Raw genomic sequence first — 16824 nt, 5'->3', positions numbered from 1 at the left:
GCCTACAACATTTAATTTCTATCGATTTTAACTACACTTGATAGCACTATGGACAACAAAATAAGGATTCTAGCTTGTACAAACCCTTCAAAAATTATGTTTAAATTCTCTAGTTAGATTCCAGTTTTGCCTTTTATTCCTAAAATTACATCATAAAAGTCGCAAAGCAATAAAATTTCTATTCTGGATTTGTAACATTTTCACATTAATGTAGAATCTACTCCTAACTTAAATTCATATTCCTGAAATGTAACCTAACCCGAGTTATTTAGTACTTTGGAATGTACATAATAGGGGATTCCGTTAATTCCACACCCAAATTGAGAACATCCAAGAGCATACCCAAAATGAGAACAACAAAGTATCTCCGAACAGCTTTTGCATTTGAATTCGTAAGTCGTACCAAAAATAAAAAGAAGAAGAAAAAACAATTAATTCCTTGGATACAAATTTCATTATCCTAAATATGTTTCAAAGAACATATTATCAGAAAAGAAGGAAACATAGCAATAAACGTAAACTCACAGTCACAGATGGCTTCAGCAAGATAACATTGCTAAAAGTAGTTTGTCCACTTCATAGCTCTGCTTTATTCTTCCTCATCTTATCCCCAAGATTGACTGTGGCTTCCGAAGCCTTCTCCTTAGCAGCCTCATATTTAGCCTTGGCTTGTTCAGTCACGGTATCCTTGGCTGACATGTAAGAGTCCTCCTCTTTGGTATCATAGGCCTTATCTGAGGCCACATTTGAAGCCACATTTATTTTCTCCTTAGCTTCATCATATGCATTGCCTACTTTATCTGCCATTGTATCTTTGGCATCATAAGCCTTCTCTGAAGCCATGTTCATTGTATCTTTGGCATCACTTGCTTTCTCTTTTCCATACTCAACTGCCCCAGACATCATCTCTTTAGCATCATTGGCTTTATCATAGGCCACATCTGTAGCCATGTTTGAGACCGTGTTAATTTTCTCTTTAGCTCCATCACACATATTGCCTGCTTTATGTTTTCCATACCTCATTGCTCCTCCCATCATCTCTTCAGCATCACCAGCCTTATCATAGGCAGTTTCTGTAGCCATGTTTACTGTCTCACTAGCATCATTGTAAGCATCACCTCCTTTGTCTTTTCCATATGACACTGCTTCTGCCATTGTGTCCTTGGCATCACCAGCCTTATCTGAAACCATTCTTATAGTTTGACCCACTTTCTCAGATGCAAAGTCCTTCATACCACCCGCCTTTTCATAAGCGGTGTTAGCTGCATCCCCAACCTTCTGGGAAGCATAATTTGATGTATCTGGAAAACCCAAAGAAAAAAAATATACAGTAAAAGATTTTTTTTTTAAAAATTACTTGTTAATGCAAAAAAGTCATTGTTAGCACAAACGAATACCAGATGCGGCAGAATTCATTGTATCTGTGGCCTTCCACGCAGCATCCCCAGCTTTATCCATCATGTCTTGGGCTCCTTCTCTTGCATTTTCTTGTCTAAATCCAATTCCCCTAATAAAACATTGCAGCATAATGATCAATTACCTTTCAAAGCATAAAAGATAATCATAGTTGCCAAAAAGATGTTCGGCTTATATCTTTCTTACGGACAAAAAAGTGTCTTATGTAACGGATATAAGCAATATTCATTTTACCTAGATGTCTCACATACATATCAAAGTGATGTTACATATATATAACGGGTATAAGTGATACTCATTTTACCTAGATGTCTTTTTTTTTTTTTTTTGATAGGCCACTTTACCTAGATGTCTCACATACATATCAAAGTGATGTTACATATATACGTCACTTAAATATCACCCCTTGTTGACAAAAAAGTTTCTTATGCAACTAGTACATGTAACCACCCCTTGTTGACAAAAAAGTTTCTTATGCAACTAGTACATGTAACGCTTCTTTCGCATGTGTATGGGACCCACGACCCGCGCATAAAAATCTCACCTACATGTAAAAGTGATATATATTTATTCTCATCTACATGAGAAAGTGATACATATATTCGTCACATAAGATTCCACCTTATCAAGGAAACCTAAATATATCAAAGTTTGTCGTGATGCAAGAAAGATATGAATATAGACCATTAAGTCATAAAATCAAGGGCTAGAGCAATGGGTTGCCTTGGATCAAGCTTGAGATAAAAGGTGATTCATTCTCATCCTAAACAGTTCATTGACTCATTATAGTATGCAATTAGGGCACCAATATGTTCCTATCCCCACTTAATGTCTCTTGTGGGACTCACTCAACCTTTATCTCTCTCTCTCTCCTAGGAGAACAGTTATAAAAGTTTGCTAATCATGTCATTTTGTTTTATATCACACTGTATATGTAATTTCAATACCCTAAAATAAGAACTGAAAACATGACATATTGGGTCACATAAAAGATTTAAATATTGATCTTATCAGAGTTAGAAATTAGCCGCAGGAGAGATCAAAAATATGTTAGATATCATGATCAATGCTAAAAAAAATTCACATTAAAAAATAATAATAATAATAAAAAGTGTGAAGAGAGTAATGGGTGAATACTCAGCCAACTTTTCATAAGCCCAATCGGCCCAGGAATCAGTTGTGTCCTTGGCATCTTGCGTTGCTTCGGCAGCCCTTTGTTTGGTCTCCTCTGCTTTCTCCTTGGCATTCCCTGCTGCTTCATTCATCGTTTCCTTCGCAGTGTCCATGTCCAAACACCAACAAATACCCACCCACATGATCACTACCCATAACACCAATATCAAAGTCTCTCTCTTTGCCATATGTCCCTATCAGTCTCAATGAAAAGTTTGTTCAAATATAAAGTGGTAACCAAAGTTAGAGATTGATTCAAGTGAGTTTTCAAGATATTCTTATTAGCGGTATTGCCTTTTCTTTTATAAAAATCAGTGAGAGATGGTTGGCGTTCAGGTCGGTCCCCAAGTGGCAACACTAGGGGATTACGTGGCGGTTACTTAGGATGGTTATGATTATAAACAATGGTAATATGCTATGGTTGCGCCACTTGTTGCTTATCCAAGCCTAGTTTGCCCGTGTCCCCTCTACTTTTGTCTCTCTCGCATCAGCGAGTCTGGCTCCACCGAAAAAGCAGGGCTGAAAGCGCTCATTTCATTTGCCATTTCAAAAAGAAAAAGTCTCCTGGTCCAGACGGAGACACGAGGCCCACAGAAGCTGGGGCCTGAAAAAAGAAGAGTAAAATTTTGAGTTTCCAAGAAATGAAAAATCGCTACAAATTTAAAATCAAGTCTTTTTTTCTTGTCTTTTTTTGATAAAATCAAGTCTTAACCATTTGACTGGTTGCATAGTAAATGATACATTCTTTCTTCTATTTTTTGGACAAGGCGTGTTTGAACACTATTCATAAAAAAGTAAAAGAAAACAGACAAAAAATTACAGGGTCCAAGAAAAGAAAAGGAAAGAGTCTGCTTCCGGATTATTTGCTAAAAGCTTCCACCACTGTCTGATGTTCTTGATTGTAAAGCTCTAAAAATCCTAGGTAGACTGGACCACAGTTACCAGGTGAGTGCACACTTTGGGCCTTTGCAATTGCAGCCCATTCCCTCACACACTCAAAGAATCAAATCTGATTTCAAAGCAAGAATTATCTCAAGTGCAGCGGCCAGCGGGTGTCTCACAGTGTATGATCCAAATTGATATCTTCTCATTCCAATACACTGCGCAGAGAGAGAGAGAGAGAGAGAGAGAGAGAGAGGGAGGAAGGAAAGGAAGATCAATTTATCAAACACCCCCCCCCCCCCCTTTTAAAAAAGAATGACAATCACTCCATTATATATAAAAGGTAAAACATGATTAAAACACAGCAAAATTTTCCAATATTTGGGCTTTATAAAAAAGAAGCCTGCTTTTCTACTCTGCAAGTGAAGTCTCAGATGCATGTTCCCTAGCTAAAAGCAGGTAGACTACCCTCAGTAGCTAGTTTTATTCGTTGGTGATGCTCCACAACCTTGTAATCTACAACTTCCTTAAACAGCTGGGTATCCAACACACAATCTGGGCGTGCATAAACGGCTGCTTGGACACTGGCAACTAGTTTTGCTATCTCACGGCCAGAGAACCCTTCAGTCTGTCGCGCAGCCTCTCGGATCACATCATCAGATACATCTTTGATAGTTATCTTTTGTGTCTTTTTCTTGAACAAAACACCCCACTTAGCTGTGCTGTCACCCTCATCAGAAAGGTACTTGTGCAAGTAGAGTTTCAGCAGTTTAAAACGTTCCTCCTCCCCTGGAATTGGAAACTCAATCACTTCATCAATGCGGTCAGTAACAGCACTGTCAAGATCACCAGGCCTGTTTGTGGCGAGAACAAGCACTATGTCTCGAGACTGATCTCCAGTTCGGAAAAGCAGTGCATTTAGAGCACTTCGTTGTGCTTCACTCATATGTGTACTGTTGCGCCTGCATTGGATCAATAGTACAATTACAAAATTGATTGCCAGAAGAAACTCAATCATGATTCACCAAAGAAGAACTCTGGCAATATATACATGACATGAGCACATAATTTGTTCTAAACTATTTAACTTATTGCCACTAAACATTAGGGGGGGGGGGGGGGGGGAACAAAAAAAAAGCAGTAACAGTTTTGGTTTTCAGTTGTATATTGAGGAATGAGAGTAGTCTTAATCAGAGTGCATTTCACACTATTCTTACTGGAGAACTTTTTGAAACAAATATCATGAAAATAGAAGCCAACAAAAGATCTTTATGAAGAAAAAATTAGAGTAAACTGGAATTTTTAATTAAATGCATGAATGAGAGAATGTGTAATCGACGTACTGAGCTTTGTTACATATGAAGTCACATACAAGTCCATGAGGATATATTTAGGTGCTGCTATAAATGCAAAGTTTACAACAGTGAGACTCTTGGGATTCCACCAACTTATCCAGACTGCATTATAAGCAATGGTAACTTCACGAGAAGTAATTAAGATTTCAAAACCTTATCAGCATCATATAAATGAAAAAATAACGGACCAAGAAACTTGATAAAATAATAACAGGCAGAGAGAAGCTTATCCTTCAAAAAATGAAAAAGAAAGAAAAGAAAATCTTACTCGCATAAGAAAGCATCTGCCTCATCAATAAAAAGCAGTAAACCTTTATTCGATTTTTTAGCCCAATCAAATATCTGGTGAATTTTAGTAACGGCCTGTGCACCCAGTGGCACAACATCTCCTCCTGTCATCATGGCATAATCCAAACCCTGTATGAGAAGACTCGAGGGTCAACGATAGCAAAAAGAAAATAATAAAAAATATTCTCAGCCATTGAAGCCATTCCCCTCATAAAAAGTAAGAGGGCTGTAAACACCACAAATATATTGGATAGGTCCTGAAAGTTAAATTGTATAAAATATTTACCATATCAATGCCTCTTATCTGAGAAGATGTCACCAAATCTACTTAAGTTTAATGTCATTGTGAACTATAACATATCTATATCACAAATATATCTGGAATTTGTTAGTAAATCACTGATTGTTTTGAAACAAGTATTTCCTTTTCTTTCTTTCTTTTTTTATCACAAGTATTTCAATTTCTAAATCAGTACAAATGAAAAAAAAAAATTAATAATAATCAATGAAATTAACATCTTCATTTATACAATGGTAACGTTTTTTTAAGGCTCCTATTTGTTAATCCAGGTTCTTCTGTTCATATCCTCTTTATACATATTACACTTTGAGATATACTTCTATTACGTAAAAGACCAATAAAAGCCAACAAGGAACATACAGGTTTGGCAGCAGGTATCAAATATTAGTACAATGAAGTCGTAAGTTAACAGCATACCGATTTCCGAGCTATCTCCCTGGCAACCATAGTTTTGCCAGTGCCAGGAGGTCCATAAAACATCATATTACGAAAGGGTGCCTGATGAGTTTTAGTGTTTGCTGTAGCACGAGAAAGTTGGTCTATTCTCCTTTGCAACGAAGGATGGAGAACAATATTTCCATGACCATTTTTACTTCCCACAGGCCCTGCAGGCCCTGCTGCTCCAGCTGATGTACTAGATTTCAAAATTTTATTTTTTGCTTGAGAAATTAGTTCTGACCCTGGAAATCTTGCAATGGATGATTCCCGAATAAGTGATGGCTGCCCCAGAATCCGATTAACATAACTCCACATAACCCTTGCTCCTTCTCTGTAAACATGGGGGAAGACCATCAGAGAAAATTAAACAACTTATCCAAGTATAAACATCATGATCATATCATCTACAAGTACTTGAGAACAATTAAGTTATTCAGTTTGATTTGCTGGATAGTTGTAATTTTTATGCACTGTAATCTGTTGTTCTACTGTCTCCTTAGTACACTGCTTGTGTGCTTTGGTTTCTTGTAAAGTTCAGTTTTCTTTCAATAAAGCATTACTTACTTATCAAAAAAAAAAAACAATTAAGTTATTCAATGGGCAGGGATTCTTGACAGATAAAAGTATACCAAGGCTTTAATCATAGTCATCGGAGACTAAAAGTGAACACATTTCTACTTCACTTATTCTATCAAATAGGTTGATAGAGTACACTTGATGAGAACCATGACACAATGGTAGTGGTGCAACAAATGTAATGAAAGACTGCAATGTAGTAGAGGTGGTGGAGTCATGTTGGAGGTTAGTGTTGATAGTAGGTTGAGGGAGGGGAAGGCAGAGCTAGTGATGTCAAAGATGGTGGACGTTGCAGCAACTGCCTTGGTCCCATACACTCCACTTTCTTTTTCTTTTTTTGGCACATGCCTTCTCAATGTTCTCATAAACATATGTTGTTGTGGTAAGTCCAAGTTTCATCCCCACCCAACATCTCTTCAAGTCAAATTATGCCACTTGTCCATGCATCATGATTGGAATTATTGCAAGATCTATTTATTTATTTATTTAATTTGATAAGGAGGATTCTTGCATGATTTCTAACCAGGTCTATGAATGGATGGACCAAGCAACAGCCACAAATCCCATTTTTCATACTTGTTAAGTTGATATTTGCTGAGAAAAAGATAAAAATGACAGAAATATGACCTGCATAAAAAAAACTGCAACCAAAAAAGCATGTTTTTTACTGAAGTGACCGAAAAAGAACACAATGAGAAGACCAGAAAACAAACCTAGTTGTATAAACTCCTGCAGCTAATGCAGTGGCTCCTCCAACAGTCATAATCAACTTATTCCTATCAGTCAGTAAGACCCTAAAACCCCCTGCAGATTAGAGTTCAGCAATGGTCAAGTCATTAGGTACTGCATTTCACCTTAATGGCAATTATTAATATCAATAACAATTTGAAGCCCAATCAATAATTAGATACACCTGATATACAAGAGTATAGAAGCTTAGATCAAAATCTTTTATAAAATGGAATAAACAGCTTCCAATGTTTCAATTCATGCACCATAATGTGAGTATCAATTTCTGTAATTTTGCTATCATGTTCTACAATGCATCTCATGTCCTAAACATAATAAATTTTTAAGGATAACGAGAGAAATAGAAAAATATATGGAGAAAAGGTTCCAATAGCTAATAAATATAAATAATCACAAAGAATTGCATTTCCAAGACAAATTAAGTGTTCTGTGTAAGAACTTAATTTATTAAGTTCAGGTTAAAAAACATCTTCAAATTTGGCATTTCAGTGCATTGATTCTGTAATCTCATAAAGTTACAAAGCTTTGTTGTATTGATAGGAGAAAAATATAGCTGCACAAGTTAAACTATATATAAGACATACGACAGCAATAAGGTTTTAACCCTAAAATTGCACATTCCAAGAAACTTCCCTTTAAATAGAAAATTATCTGAGTAGAAAGCTCATAACTATAAACCCCGATATGTTAGGAAGCAAAAAATGAATTCCAAATTTATGAAACGTTCCTTTAAATAGAAAATTATCTACAAGAAGACAATTAACATCATATTGGAAAAGCTTAAAGATGTTCTTTGTCTTCATCTTATTGCATCATGTGTGTAACTTTGTTAGGAAATAAATACTCAAGCTGTATATGGTACAGTTACACAGTTAACTTAAAAAGCATAACACAAAATGGCCAGGAGAGCCAATCCATTGAGAAGTAAAGGACAAAGGAAAAAGATGCAAACCAGCCAGAGCACATGGCTGAACAAAGATCCAAGAAACCACTTATTTGTGGATCAAATTGTCACCCTTGCAACTTAACAACATGAATACATATACAAGCTTGTCAATTGTGTATACCTTCAATGTGACTAAAAGTTGTATTGATTGCAGCAAGCCATTTCTCTCTTTCACCGTTAATCCGTTCTATAAGCATTCTCCTGTTATGTTCCTCAGTCAGTTTTGCTTCATGGGCTCGACCCTCAGCCTCCGCCATGGCCTTAACTCTTATGGTTTCCCTTTCTATTTCAGCTCTCTCTTTCTCAGTTTGGCGCCGCTGAGCTTGAACCTGTTCCTCAGTAGCGCGTCTTGCTTGTTCTTTCCGTATAGAGGACTCCTCTTGCATCCTAACCAACTCAACATTATTTTTCCTCTGAACTTCATGATCTGTCTGCAAAAAATGAGGGAAAAAAATGTAACTGACTGTTTTAAGTAAAAGTCTTACCATTTGATTTTTTTAACATAAATAGGTCCACAGAGAGAGCAGCAAAGAACATTCCTTTCTCCTCACTTGCAATACATGAGGATTGTGAACAAAGTTTCAAGCAGAAAAGAACATTCTGGTCCCAAAAGGGGAAGGACAAAAAGGAAGGCATAAGGTATAATGGCCAATGACAGACTCAACATGCACATATATAAATAGAAAGAAGTTTCACCACTGCCATAGCTATTACTGATTCCTTTTAGTGGGAGGAAACTTTTTTCAAATACCAATTAACTGGTTAAAATGTTATAGTTTGCCCAGTTTATGTCCTATAGATTAAAAAAGATACTTAAAGAAAAATTTATTTCGCTGTCTGCACCTGCATTCTTTTTCTAGCCAGGTCATTTTCATATCGCACCATTTGTGCCTTTGCCTGCCCTTGTTGCTGTATTAGCTCTCTTTGCTCTTCATGCATTTTCCTCTGCTTATCCTGCCAGTGCAAACAAATATAGTGTATACAGTGAATTGGAAGAATACCACAATGATTCCCTAACAAAATTGATCAGACTGCTTTTTACAATTCAACTAAACATTACAACTGAAAGATTCAAAGCTAAAAAGGTACAAGTTCAATGACATATACTTCTGCATGTACAAAAAACTTAGCTTAGACACAAAGTGTAATGTGTACGAGCCCATATAATGAAAAACAACTGTGTCTATTACCACCCGGAACCACTAAAGCACAATGGTTCAAGGAGAGAGTATATACACAAAAGAACCCGAATAAGCAGAAACGGGCTATGAATTGATTGTCAATCACGGAAACTATAAAGTTAGAAGAGAAATTTTAACATAGATTCCGAGCAAATTTTGGAGGCTTACGTTAGCACTTTAAACAAGAAGTATTATTGCATTCAGTTTAAGGAAAACATAAACAAACACTACCATTTGGCCTACTTTAAACATATATATACTCAAAAAAAAATTCCATGTATGCATTATATAATTCAGTGAGAACAACATCCTATAATTTAACTAAAGCTAGTGGATAGTGTGAACCAAATGGAGAATAGCTCACGATAGCACGTTGAGCTTCAATTGCTTCGTGATGAAGCTTCTCTGCAGTCAACTCCTCAAGGCGAACATCTTCTTGCTTTCTCATCAGTTGAAAAACCTGCCCAAAGCCATATTAATAAGAAAATTCTCTTTGTCCATATTAACTTTAAATAAGCCATTTGATAGATCGAATTATGAAAAAAAAAATTTCGAAGCGAAAAAAGAAATGATTAATATCTTATTGCTACATTTCGTTGGGCATATACACATGGTCTCTCAATTGATCAAATTTCGTTTCATTTTCCCATGTTTTCTCGGCAACCAAACAGAGCATAAGGAAAAATAAAATTCATTATATAAAAAGAAAGAAAAAAAAAAAAAAACCTGTTTAGAGTAGGGGGAGTTGTTGATTTCGCGAAGAGCTTTGGCGCCTCGTTCCAGTGATTCGGGATCGAAACCGGAGCTTCTGGAGGAGTCTTCGGCCTGGGCTTTCTTATCTGACTTGGATTTCGAGGTTTGGTCTCCCTCGGGAGACGGAGACGAAGAAGAAGAAGAAGAGAAAGGATAGAAATTAAAGGGACCGTCGGCGTAGGCGCGGTTGGAGAGGGTGGACAAGGACGCCGCCGCCGCAGCCATTGCTATACACGACGATACTCTTGAAGCAGCCATAGCTTTCTCTCTCTCTCTCTCTGAGATTTTCGAGCTCTGTCTCTGATCTGATTTTTATTTTTATTAATTATTAAAATAAACTGAATGGAATTTTAGGCCATTGGGGAAAATGGTTTAGTGTACTCTGGCTCGAGCATAACCCCATAAACCCTCTTTCTGCTTTAGTTTTAGGGTTTAAACGGAACTAAAGAAAAAAAAAATTGAAAATTTGGGGGGGATTTGTTTGTGTTGCGCTTCGCTAGAAAGGGCTTGCGTGGAGAGCAATCTAACTGGGCCCTAAGGCTTGGACCATAATACAACTCTCTAGATTTTTGTAGGATAATTTTTATTACAGAATTCTTGAAATGTCTTAAAATCCACTTATTATTGAAAATGGATATTTAAGATTTTTTTTTTTTAAAGCCACCTCTGTGATAAATAAAAAATTCGAAGTTTTAAGATTTTAATAATTTTATTTAGAGTGAATTAAAAAATAATAATAATAGGAGAGTGGTATTATACTATTATTTTCAATGTACATTTGACCAACTTATTTGTGAAAAACTTAGAATCACTTTTTATTTTACTTTCAAGAAAATAAGCTTGTGCGTACCCAAAATATATGACTATTGGGCTTAACCTCTACTTGAGCTCACAATCTATTTGTTTTGTGGGCTTTTGGGTTTCCTACTATGGGTGGTTCTATGCTTAGCATACCCAAGTACACTCCTATCTCCCCCAGTATTTCTCTCTTCCTCACAGAATCACTCATTTGCTCTCTCTGAGTGTCAACTCTTTTTCTTAGTATTCTTCCCCCAAAATAGCCAACCCTCGTCTTCTCCCTTAATCCCCCTATTTATTGCTCTAGATAAGTGGAGGTGTTATGATTACTTCCCTCTATTAGTGCAAATGAAGGTCCAATTCCATCGTCTGTAAGTGGGTGTTTAGGTGAATGAGGTGGTAGTGGCATTGGAACTAATTCCCCCCTCCAAAAAGCCTTCTCGACAGCGATACTTCCTAGGGCAATATCGGGAAGCTGGGTCATCATTCTGCTGGGCAACCATGCACCAGACCAAGATAAGCTTGATCAGGAGTGGTTTGCCTTTGACATTTAAGGTTAAATGGTCCTGTTATGTATATTGGGCCCATGGTAAGTCTCAAGGGGGTGTCTAGATCAAAGTCTTGAGTCTAAGGGGAGGGGGTCAAGTGTTGTATCTCTAGTTAAGGGCCCAAGGCCCAATGACCCCAGGACCAACCCCCGTACAAAGTTGATGCCAAATAAATTAGTCAAATGGATGCTAAGAGCTCTAGAATGTGCAAAAGTGCACGTCATTACATGGATCAACAACCGACATTCACAAGAGCAATGGCTAATTTTCAATATCAATATGCCAATCTTTAAAGAATAGCATCTGATGATCCAAAACCAAATTGTTATAACATGACGGAATATGAGTATGAACAAAGTTTGAAGGCATTTTTGTTCAAAAAAAAAGTTTGAAGGCATTTTTCTGTGTATAGGTAATAGTGATATTCATTTGAGACAACATGTGTGAGCTAGCATGCCTTTTTTGTACACAAAACAGAATTGGAATAATCCAACAAAAATGAGGGCCGTTGTTTGCGAGGTGCAGACATTCCCTTATTCTTCATTTTCAATCTCCCTAAATAAGTCTTATGCTTCCAAATCTTTTTTGGTTCATATTCTCTCCTTACTAGACATCCAATTCAACCTTTTTTTGGTTTGCCTCTTTTTTTTTAGATACTTATATTCGTTCCTCATCTGCTCAACTTGCTCTACTGCAATATTATTATTACCAAATTCAGATTCCCAACCTATCTCTCTCAAATGCTTTGAGAGAATCTAGAGGCTATGAGGTTAGCCATTTAGATCCCAACGCCACCTTTTTTACATCACACTCACTCACTAACAGTGGCAGAGCCAGACTTTTTGTTTGGGGGAGGGGGGAATTAATTTGAAATTATTAATAAATATTTAATAACAAAATAAATATACAATTGTAAATAAGTAAGAGTTTACCAACTCAACTATTGAGAAAATTATTGTGTTTCTTACCATTTAAATAAATTAAATAAAAAATAAAAGGCAAAAGTGTTATGAGTCTGTGACAGTATATTAGTGAGAAAATGAAAATGTGGAACAAGCCAAAGCTAAAAGTTCTTTTTGACTTATTAACTTTGTTGTGTCTAAATCAAAAATAAAAATATAAAAAGACTTTGTCATTTCAGGTAACTCCTTGCTCTCTTTGTTACATTGTCATGTTCTTTTGCTTTTTTTAAGGAAGACTGTGTCAGTTTTTAGTTCCTTTTACTGAGTGTTGTTTTGTTTTTTTTCCTATGTTAATGAATCAGAGGGGGCAAGCTTTTCTCATATACCTATAGATAAGAAAATTTCAGAGGAGTCAAGGGGGCAGTTGCCCCCTCTCAACCCCCCTAGCTTTGCCCCTACTCAATAAGTTTTTTTTTTTTTTTTTTTTTTCTAGTGAGACCATCGATAATAATTCCTATTTTCATGCTCACTTATAAAAGTCATTTTACCAGCATAAGAGCAACCACATCAGTTCATGCAAATTTTCTGTCTATTTTGCAAGAAAAAACCTAATTTTTCTATTTTACACATCCACTTTTACAATACGCCCACATCAATTTATCTATTCTACACATTTATTCAATAAAATATTCATTCTTTTTACATTTTTTATTATTTCCTTCCCTCTCCTCTCTGGAACCCTCTCACAAACCCAACACAAATCCAAAATCAGCCACACCCAGCCACTGTCTTCATCGTCAAGCTATCGTCTTCTTCGTTGAGCTACAGACCCAACACAAACCCAAAATCACCCACACCCAGCCGCCAGCCACCGTCTTCTCCGTGGAGCTACAGACCTAACACAAACCCAAAATCACCCACACCTTGCCACCATCAATGATCAAATAAAACAAAATCACCTAGCCAGCTACCGTCTTCTTGACGCGAAACTCGAAGCTCGACCGTGAATTCTCAACGTGGATTGAGCCCTTGGATACCCACACCCAGCCGACCGTGAATCTCGACGCGGATCGACGCAAAACAAAATCACCCACACCTAGCCACGAATTACACCCGTCCGATCAATTCTCTGTCACTGTCTCTGTCCAATCAATACTCCGTCACCCACATCGGCATTCCTAACTCACTTGTCGCCCAAACTTGCCGATCGGACTCAGTCCGTGGCACGCAATATCTCCGCCGAGCTATCATCGTCTTCATCTTCGAAGCCTGAGATTTTGAAGAAGAAGGAGAAGCTAATCGGCTTTGCAGAGTTGAGATGAGAGAAAGAGAGCTGTGATGAAATGAGAAAGAGAGAGTTGAGATGAGAGTGAGACGTAGGAGAGAGAAGAAATTATTAAAATAGTAAATACACGAGCTACAATAACCGTGCATATATGCACGGTCATTGTAGCATTTGTATATTTTTGCACAACTTTACACCCACTAATGTAGGTGTTTTTTTGGTCAAAATGTGTAAAATGAAGGAGTTTTTGTATTATAGAATAGTATCCACCAACTGATATGGATGCTTTAAGGTGTATAAATTCTCCACTTTTGTTAAAGATAATGGCTCATATTCTGAATGGAAAAGTAACACTAGTCTCTTGTTAAGAGGCATCATGCATATTGTAAGGATATATTAGAATTGGATTGGAGTTTCTTGGGTGGTATAAATTCATTGATATTTGATGATCATTATTTTGACATACTGTCGAACCACGTAAATCAATTTTGTTGTTCTCTATGTACTCTCTATGTACTCTCTTTTTTATCTTGCGTTGCTCATATTTGAAATCTTCAACAATTTTATTTCCAGGATATATTTGCACATGAACAGTTATAATAATTAGTTTCAAAAGAAACAATTAACATTTTACACCGAGGAGTGGAAACTTATTCACATGCTTAATAATAATACTTGCTTCATACAGAGAATTCTTAATACCAGACTACTAACACAATTAAACAAGACAAGCTAGCGCACTCTTTCTCAAAAAAAAAAAAAAAAAAAAAAACAAGACAAGCGCACGCGCACACGTGCGTGTATATATGGAAAGGAACACAACAAAAGAAGAACTTGATCTAGTTCGATACTTTTTGCAATATGCTATTGTTTACAGTCTGCTTATGATAGTATGATAACCACTGAGATCGTCTTGAACTTCATTGGAACTCTGGAACCTTAGTTACTTCAAGACCTGCCAGGAAAAAAGTAATGAAAGTAGTTTTAGTCCGAAGAAAAAAATATATTATTTGAAAAGGTTATGGATCAACATGACAAGGTTGAAAAGATCCAAATTATAGAAAAGCTATCATTTAAATCATTATTGTAGCCAAAAGTTTCAGATGGGTTGAGAAAGAACTGGTTCTGAATGAAGACAAAGGGGAAAATTTTAAAAAAATAATATTAAGAAAAGGTTGCTTAGGACTTAGGAGTGAAGATAGAATAAAATATTGAGTAGGGTTTAAAAGAGAATCATCTTAGAAATCAGAAAACAGAAGCCAAGTAGTGTATCTCACATGGCAATTGTTTGAACTAGTAAGCATAGGACCATTGACGAGAGTTATCCAGAAGTGGCAGGATTAGATCTCATGTGGGCTTTGTTTGGCTTAGGGACAGGATAAGAAATTGCAGGAGTGTGGTCAGGCATTGGCTTTTTTCATTAAATAAAAGTGATAATAAGCAGTCAGGTAAACAAGATGTTGGCCTTATGATGAATTGGAGAAATTGATGGACCACGTAGAACTATCACATCAGAGTTCACAACCTTCACTTTCAAGAATAATTGCCTGACCCTACAGCAGGGATTACTTCTAAGGTGATGATGGTGCAGAAATTAACTGGGAATTCGTATGGTTTGTAACTTATAAGGACCTGGAAGGAACTAAAAGTGCATTGCAGATATACCATTTGGAACAGTGTTGCCCATCATTTTTTGTTTATATATTGAACAACTAACTAGCATTCTAGTCATTGATTTAGATGTGTCATTGCACCATAATTCAAAGTGAGGAATTAGGTGAAATAGCATTATCCTTTCATTTCAGCCACCAATATGCAGTGTATATATATTAATTGTGGAGGTAATGACTGAATGGAAAAATGGATGCATGTGGAAAGCTGTGTGCAAAGTAATTATTTGGCTCTACTACTTAGTCAAAGGCTAAATGCTGTTACACACTATTTTACACATCCCTACACACGCACAAAATGAAATCACTATTTCAGTGCATTTTGTGTGCGTGTGTACGAATATGTAAAACAGTGTGTGTATAACAAACACTGCTGTTTGTCAAAAAAAAGAAGAAAGAAAACAAACACTTCTCTTAGTAGAAAGTAACTAGTTATTACCTCTACTGATCATACACAATGTCTTAGCCATTGTTACCACCTGACCTGTAATTAGGGAATGGGACTCTGCCATCCTCAATGTGCTGGACATCCTCTATAAGGATCTCATAGTGCCTCTTCACCTCCTCAGCAGATTTTCCTCCTACAGCTTTGGCAACCTTCTGCCAGCGGTCAGGGGTGTCCTTATCATACACAGCCAGGGCCTTTTCAAATTTTTTGTTCTCCTTAGTAGTCCAAGAGGAGCTAGAGCTACGTGAGGAACTGAGAGAGTTGGATGCCATTGGTGGATATTTATTTAAATGCACTACGAGAACAACTGACAATAGGTACTTTGACAGGCTTTGGAGGATGATAATTTCAGGAAGTAGGTTGGAATCTAAATGTGAATGAAAGAGTGTGACAAAAGTGAATCCCACAAAAGGGAAGGGAGAACAAAAAAGAATGGTTGTTGCAGTCAAGGAAGATGACTCAAAGTCAAGGGATGGTATGGAAAAGAGATGACCAAGGAGCTCCTTATAAGCAGGAGGAAAAGCAATGGTGGGGTTAAGCCAGTTGGGCGAATATATCCTAGGGAAGGGTGGAAATTAAAGTGACTCGTCCCCTTAGGAACCACAAGATGGAGCACCAGAAGGACAAGGAAGGAACAGCATGTGTAAGAGGAGAATCAGTAATAAAGGATGGGCCCTATAAATTTTACCAGCAATATTCCTTGATTATATATCACAATATCACAAGCAAGTTGGAGTCCTTTATTAGTAACTTGTCAGTGGACAAAGGATCAGATGTATCATGCTAATGGCTGGAGTAGTCTGTGTAATCAAAGACTAACCAGGATCAAATGTACCATGATAATTACTGTTTATTGCCCTTCTTAGTTAATTGAAAGCAACTCATAACCTAACCATCTTCCATTTCTAGTGTTCAATGAGTTACCCATCTAAGGCAACTTAAATCAAAAGATATTTCAGCTTGTGAGTTGTGACAGAATTTGTCCTTATTATCTCTCACATGTCAATTGGACAGATATGCCTTGGCTATCTTAGCTTTATATTTTACCCTTGCATTCAATTTCTGAAATTGTAAAGTAGTTGTAGGCCTTGTTTGATACCTCCATGATTTTAGC

The 16824-nt window shown here is 36.8% G+C and overlaps 3 protein-coding genes across 5 annotated transcripts; all 3 read right to left on the bottom strand.

The window, feature by feature from the left end:
- Window positions 1-362: 362 nt before the first annotated feature.
- LOC126732516 (late embryogenesis abundant protein, group 3-like) lies at window positions 363-2881 on the bottom strand. 2 transcript variants are annotated; one of them, XM_050435422.1, is made up of 3 exons: window positions 2563-2881; window positions 1398-1507; window positions 363-1301 (listed from the first exon to the last, which is right to left on the bottom strand). In XM_050435422.1, exons 1-3 carry the CDS (start codon window positions 2775-2777, stop codon window positions 577-579), a joined length of 1050 nt encoding a protein of 349 aa, XP_050291379.1. In that variant the 5' UTR covers window positions 2778-2881; the 3' UTR covers window positions 363-576. The 2 variants fall into 2 exon arrangements, with proteins under 2 accessions (XP_050291379.1, XP_050291378.1); XM_050435421.1 differs by having other exon boundaries at window positions 2554-2879.
- Window positions 2882-3787: 906 nt separating this feature from the next.
- On the bottom strand, window positions 3788-10562 carry LOC126732515 (uncharacterized). Its single transcript, XM_050435420.1, has 8 exons — window positions 10033-10562; window positions 9671-9766; window positions 8969-9079; window positions 8247-8556; window positions 7143-7233; window positions 5833-6184; window positions 5095-5243; window positions 3788-4433 (listed from the first exon to the last, which is right to left on the bottom strand). The coding sequence occupies exons 1-8, from the start codon at window positions 10315-10317 to the stop codon at window positions 3917-3919; spliced, it is 1911 nt and encodes a 636-aa protein (XP_050291377.1). The 5' UTR covers window positions 10318-10562; the 3' UTR covers window positions 3788-3916.
- A 3673-nt stretch (window positions 10563-14235) lies between these two features.
- Window positions 14236-16279, bottom strand: LOC126732514 (protein RADIALIS-like 3). Of its 2 annotated transcripts, none has more exons than XM_050435419.1 (2): window positions 15747-16279; window positions 14236-14547 (listed from the first exon to the last, which is right to left on the bottom strand). In XM_050435419.1, the coding sequence occupies exons 1-2, from the start codon at window positions 15980-15982 to the stop codon at window positions 14541-14543; spliced, it is 243 nt and encodes an 80-aa protein (XP_050291376.1). In that variant the 5' UTR covers window positions 15983-16279; the 3' UTR covers window positions 14236-14540. The 2 variants fall into 2 exon arrangements, with proteins under 2 accessions (XP_050291376.1, XP_050291375.1); XM_050435418.1 differs by having other exon boundaries at window positions 15702-16235.
- Window positions 16280-16824: the final 545 nt, after the last annotated feature.

The sequence above is a fragment of the Quercus robur genome, chromosome 6 (genome assembly GCF_932294415.1).
Source record: "Quercus robur chromosome 6, dhQueRobu3.1, whole genome shotgun sequence".
Lineage (NCBI taxonomy): Eukaryota > Viridiplantae > Streptophyta > Magnoliopsida > Fagales > Fagaceae > Quercus > Quercus robur.
This window is presented reverse-complemented; position numbering and strand designations above follow the sequence as displayed.

Coding starts and splice junctions, on each gene's coding strand:
- LOC126732515 (XM_050435420.1), bottom strand. CDS start 10,317: ATGGCTGCTTCAAGAGTATCGTCGTGTATAGCAATGGCTGCGGCGGCG. Junction 9,767..10,032: donor ACTCCCCCTACTCTAAACAG/GTTTTTTTTTTT, acceptor GGCTTTGGGCAG/GTTTTTCAACTGATGAGAAA. Junction 7,234..8,246: donor AACTTTTAGTCACATTGAAG/GTATACACAATT, acceptor TCTAATCTGCAG/GGGGTTTTAGGGTCTTACTG.
- LOC126732514 (XM_050435418.1), bottom strand. CDS start 15,982: ATGGCATCCAACTCTCTCAGTTCCTCACGTAGCTCTAGCTCCTCTTGG.
- LOC126732516 (XM_050435421.1), bottom strand. CDS start 2,777: ATGGCAAAGAGAGAGACTTTGATATTGGTGTTATGGGTAGTGATCATG. Junction 1,508..2,553: donor GCTTATGAAAAGTTGGCTGA/GTATTCACCCAT, acceptor ATGTTTTATTAG/GGGAATTGGATTTAGACAAG. Junction 1,302..1,397: donor AATGAATTCTGCCGCATCTG/GTATTCGTTTGT, acceptor TGGGTTTTCCAG/ATACATCAAATTATGCTTCC.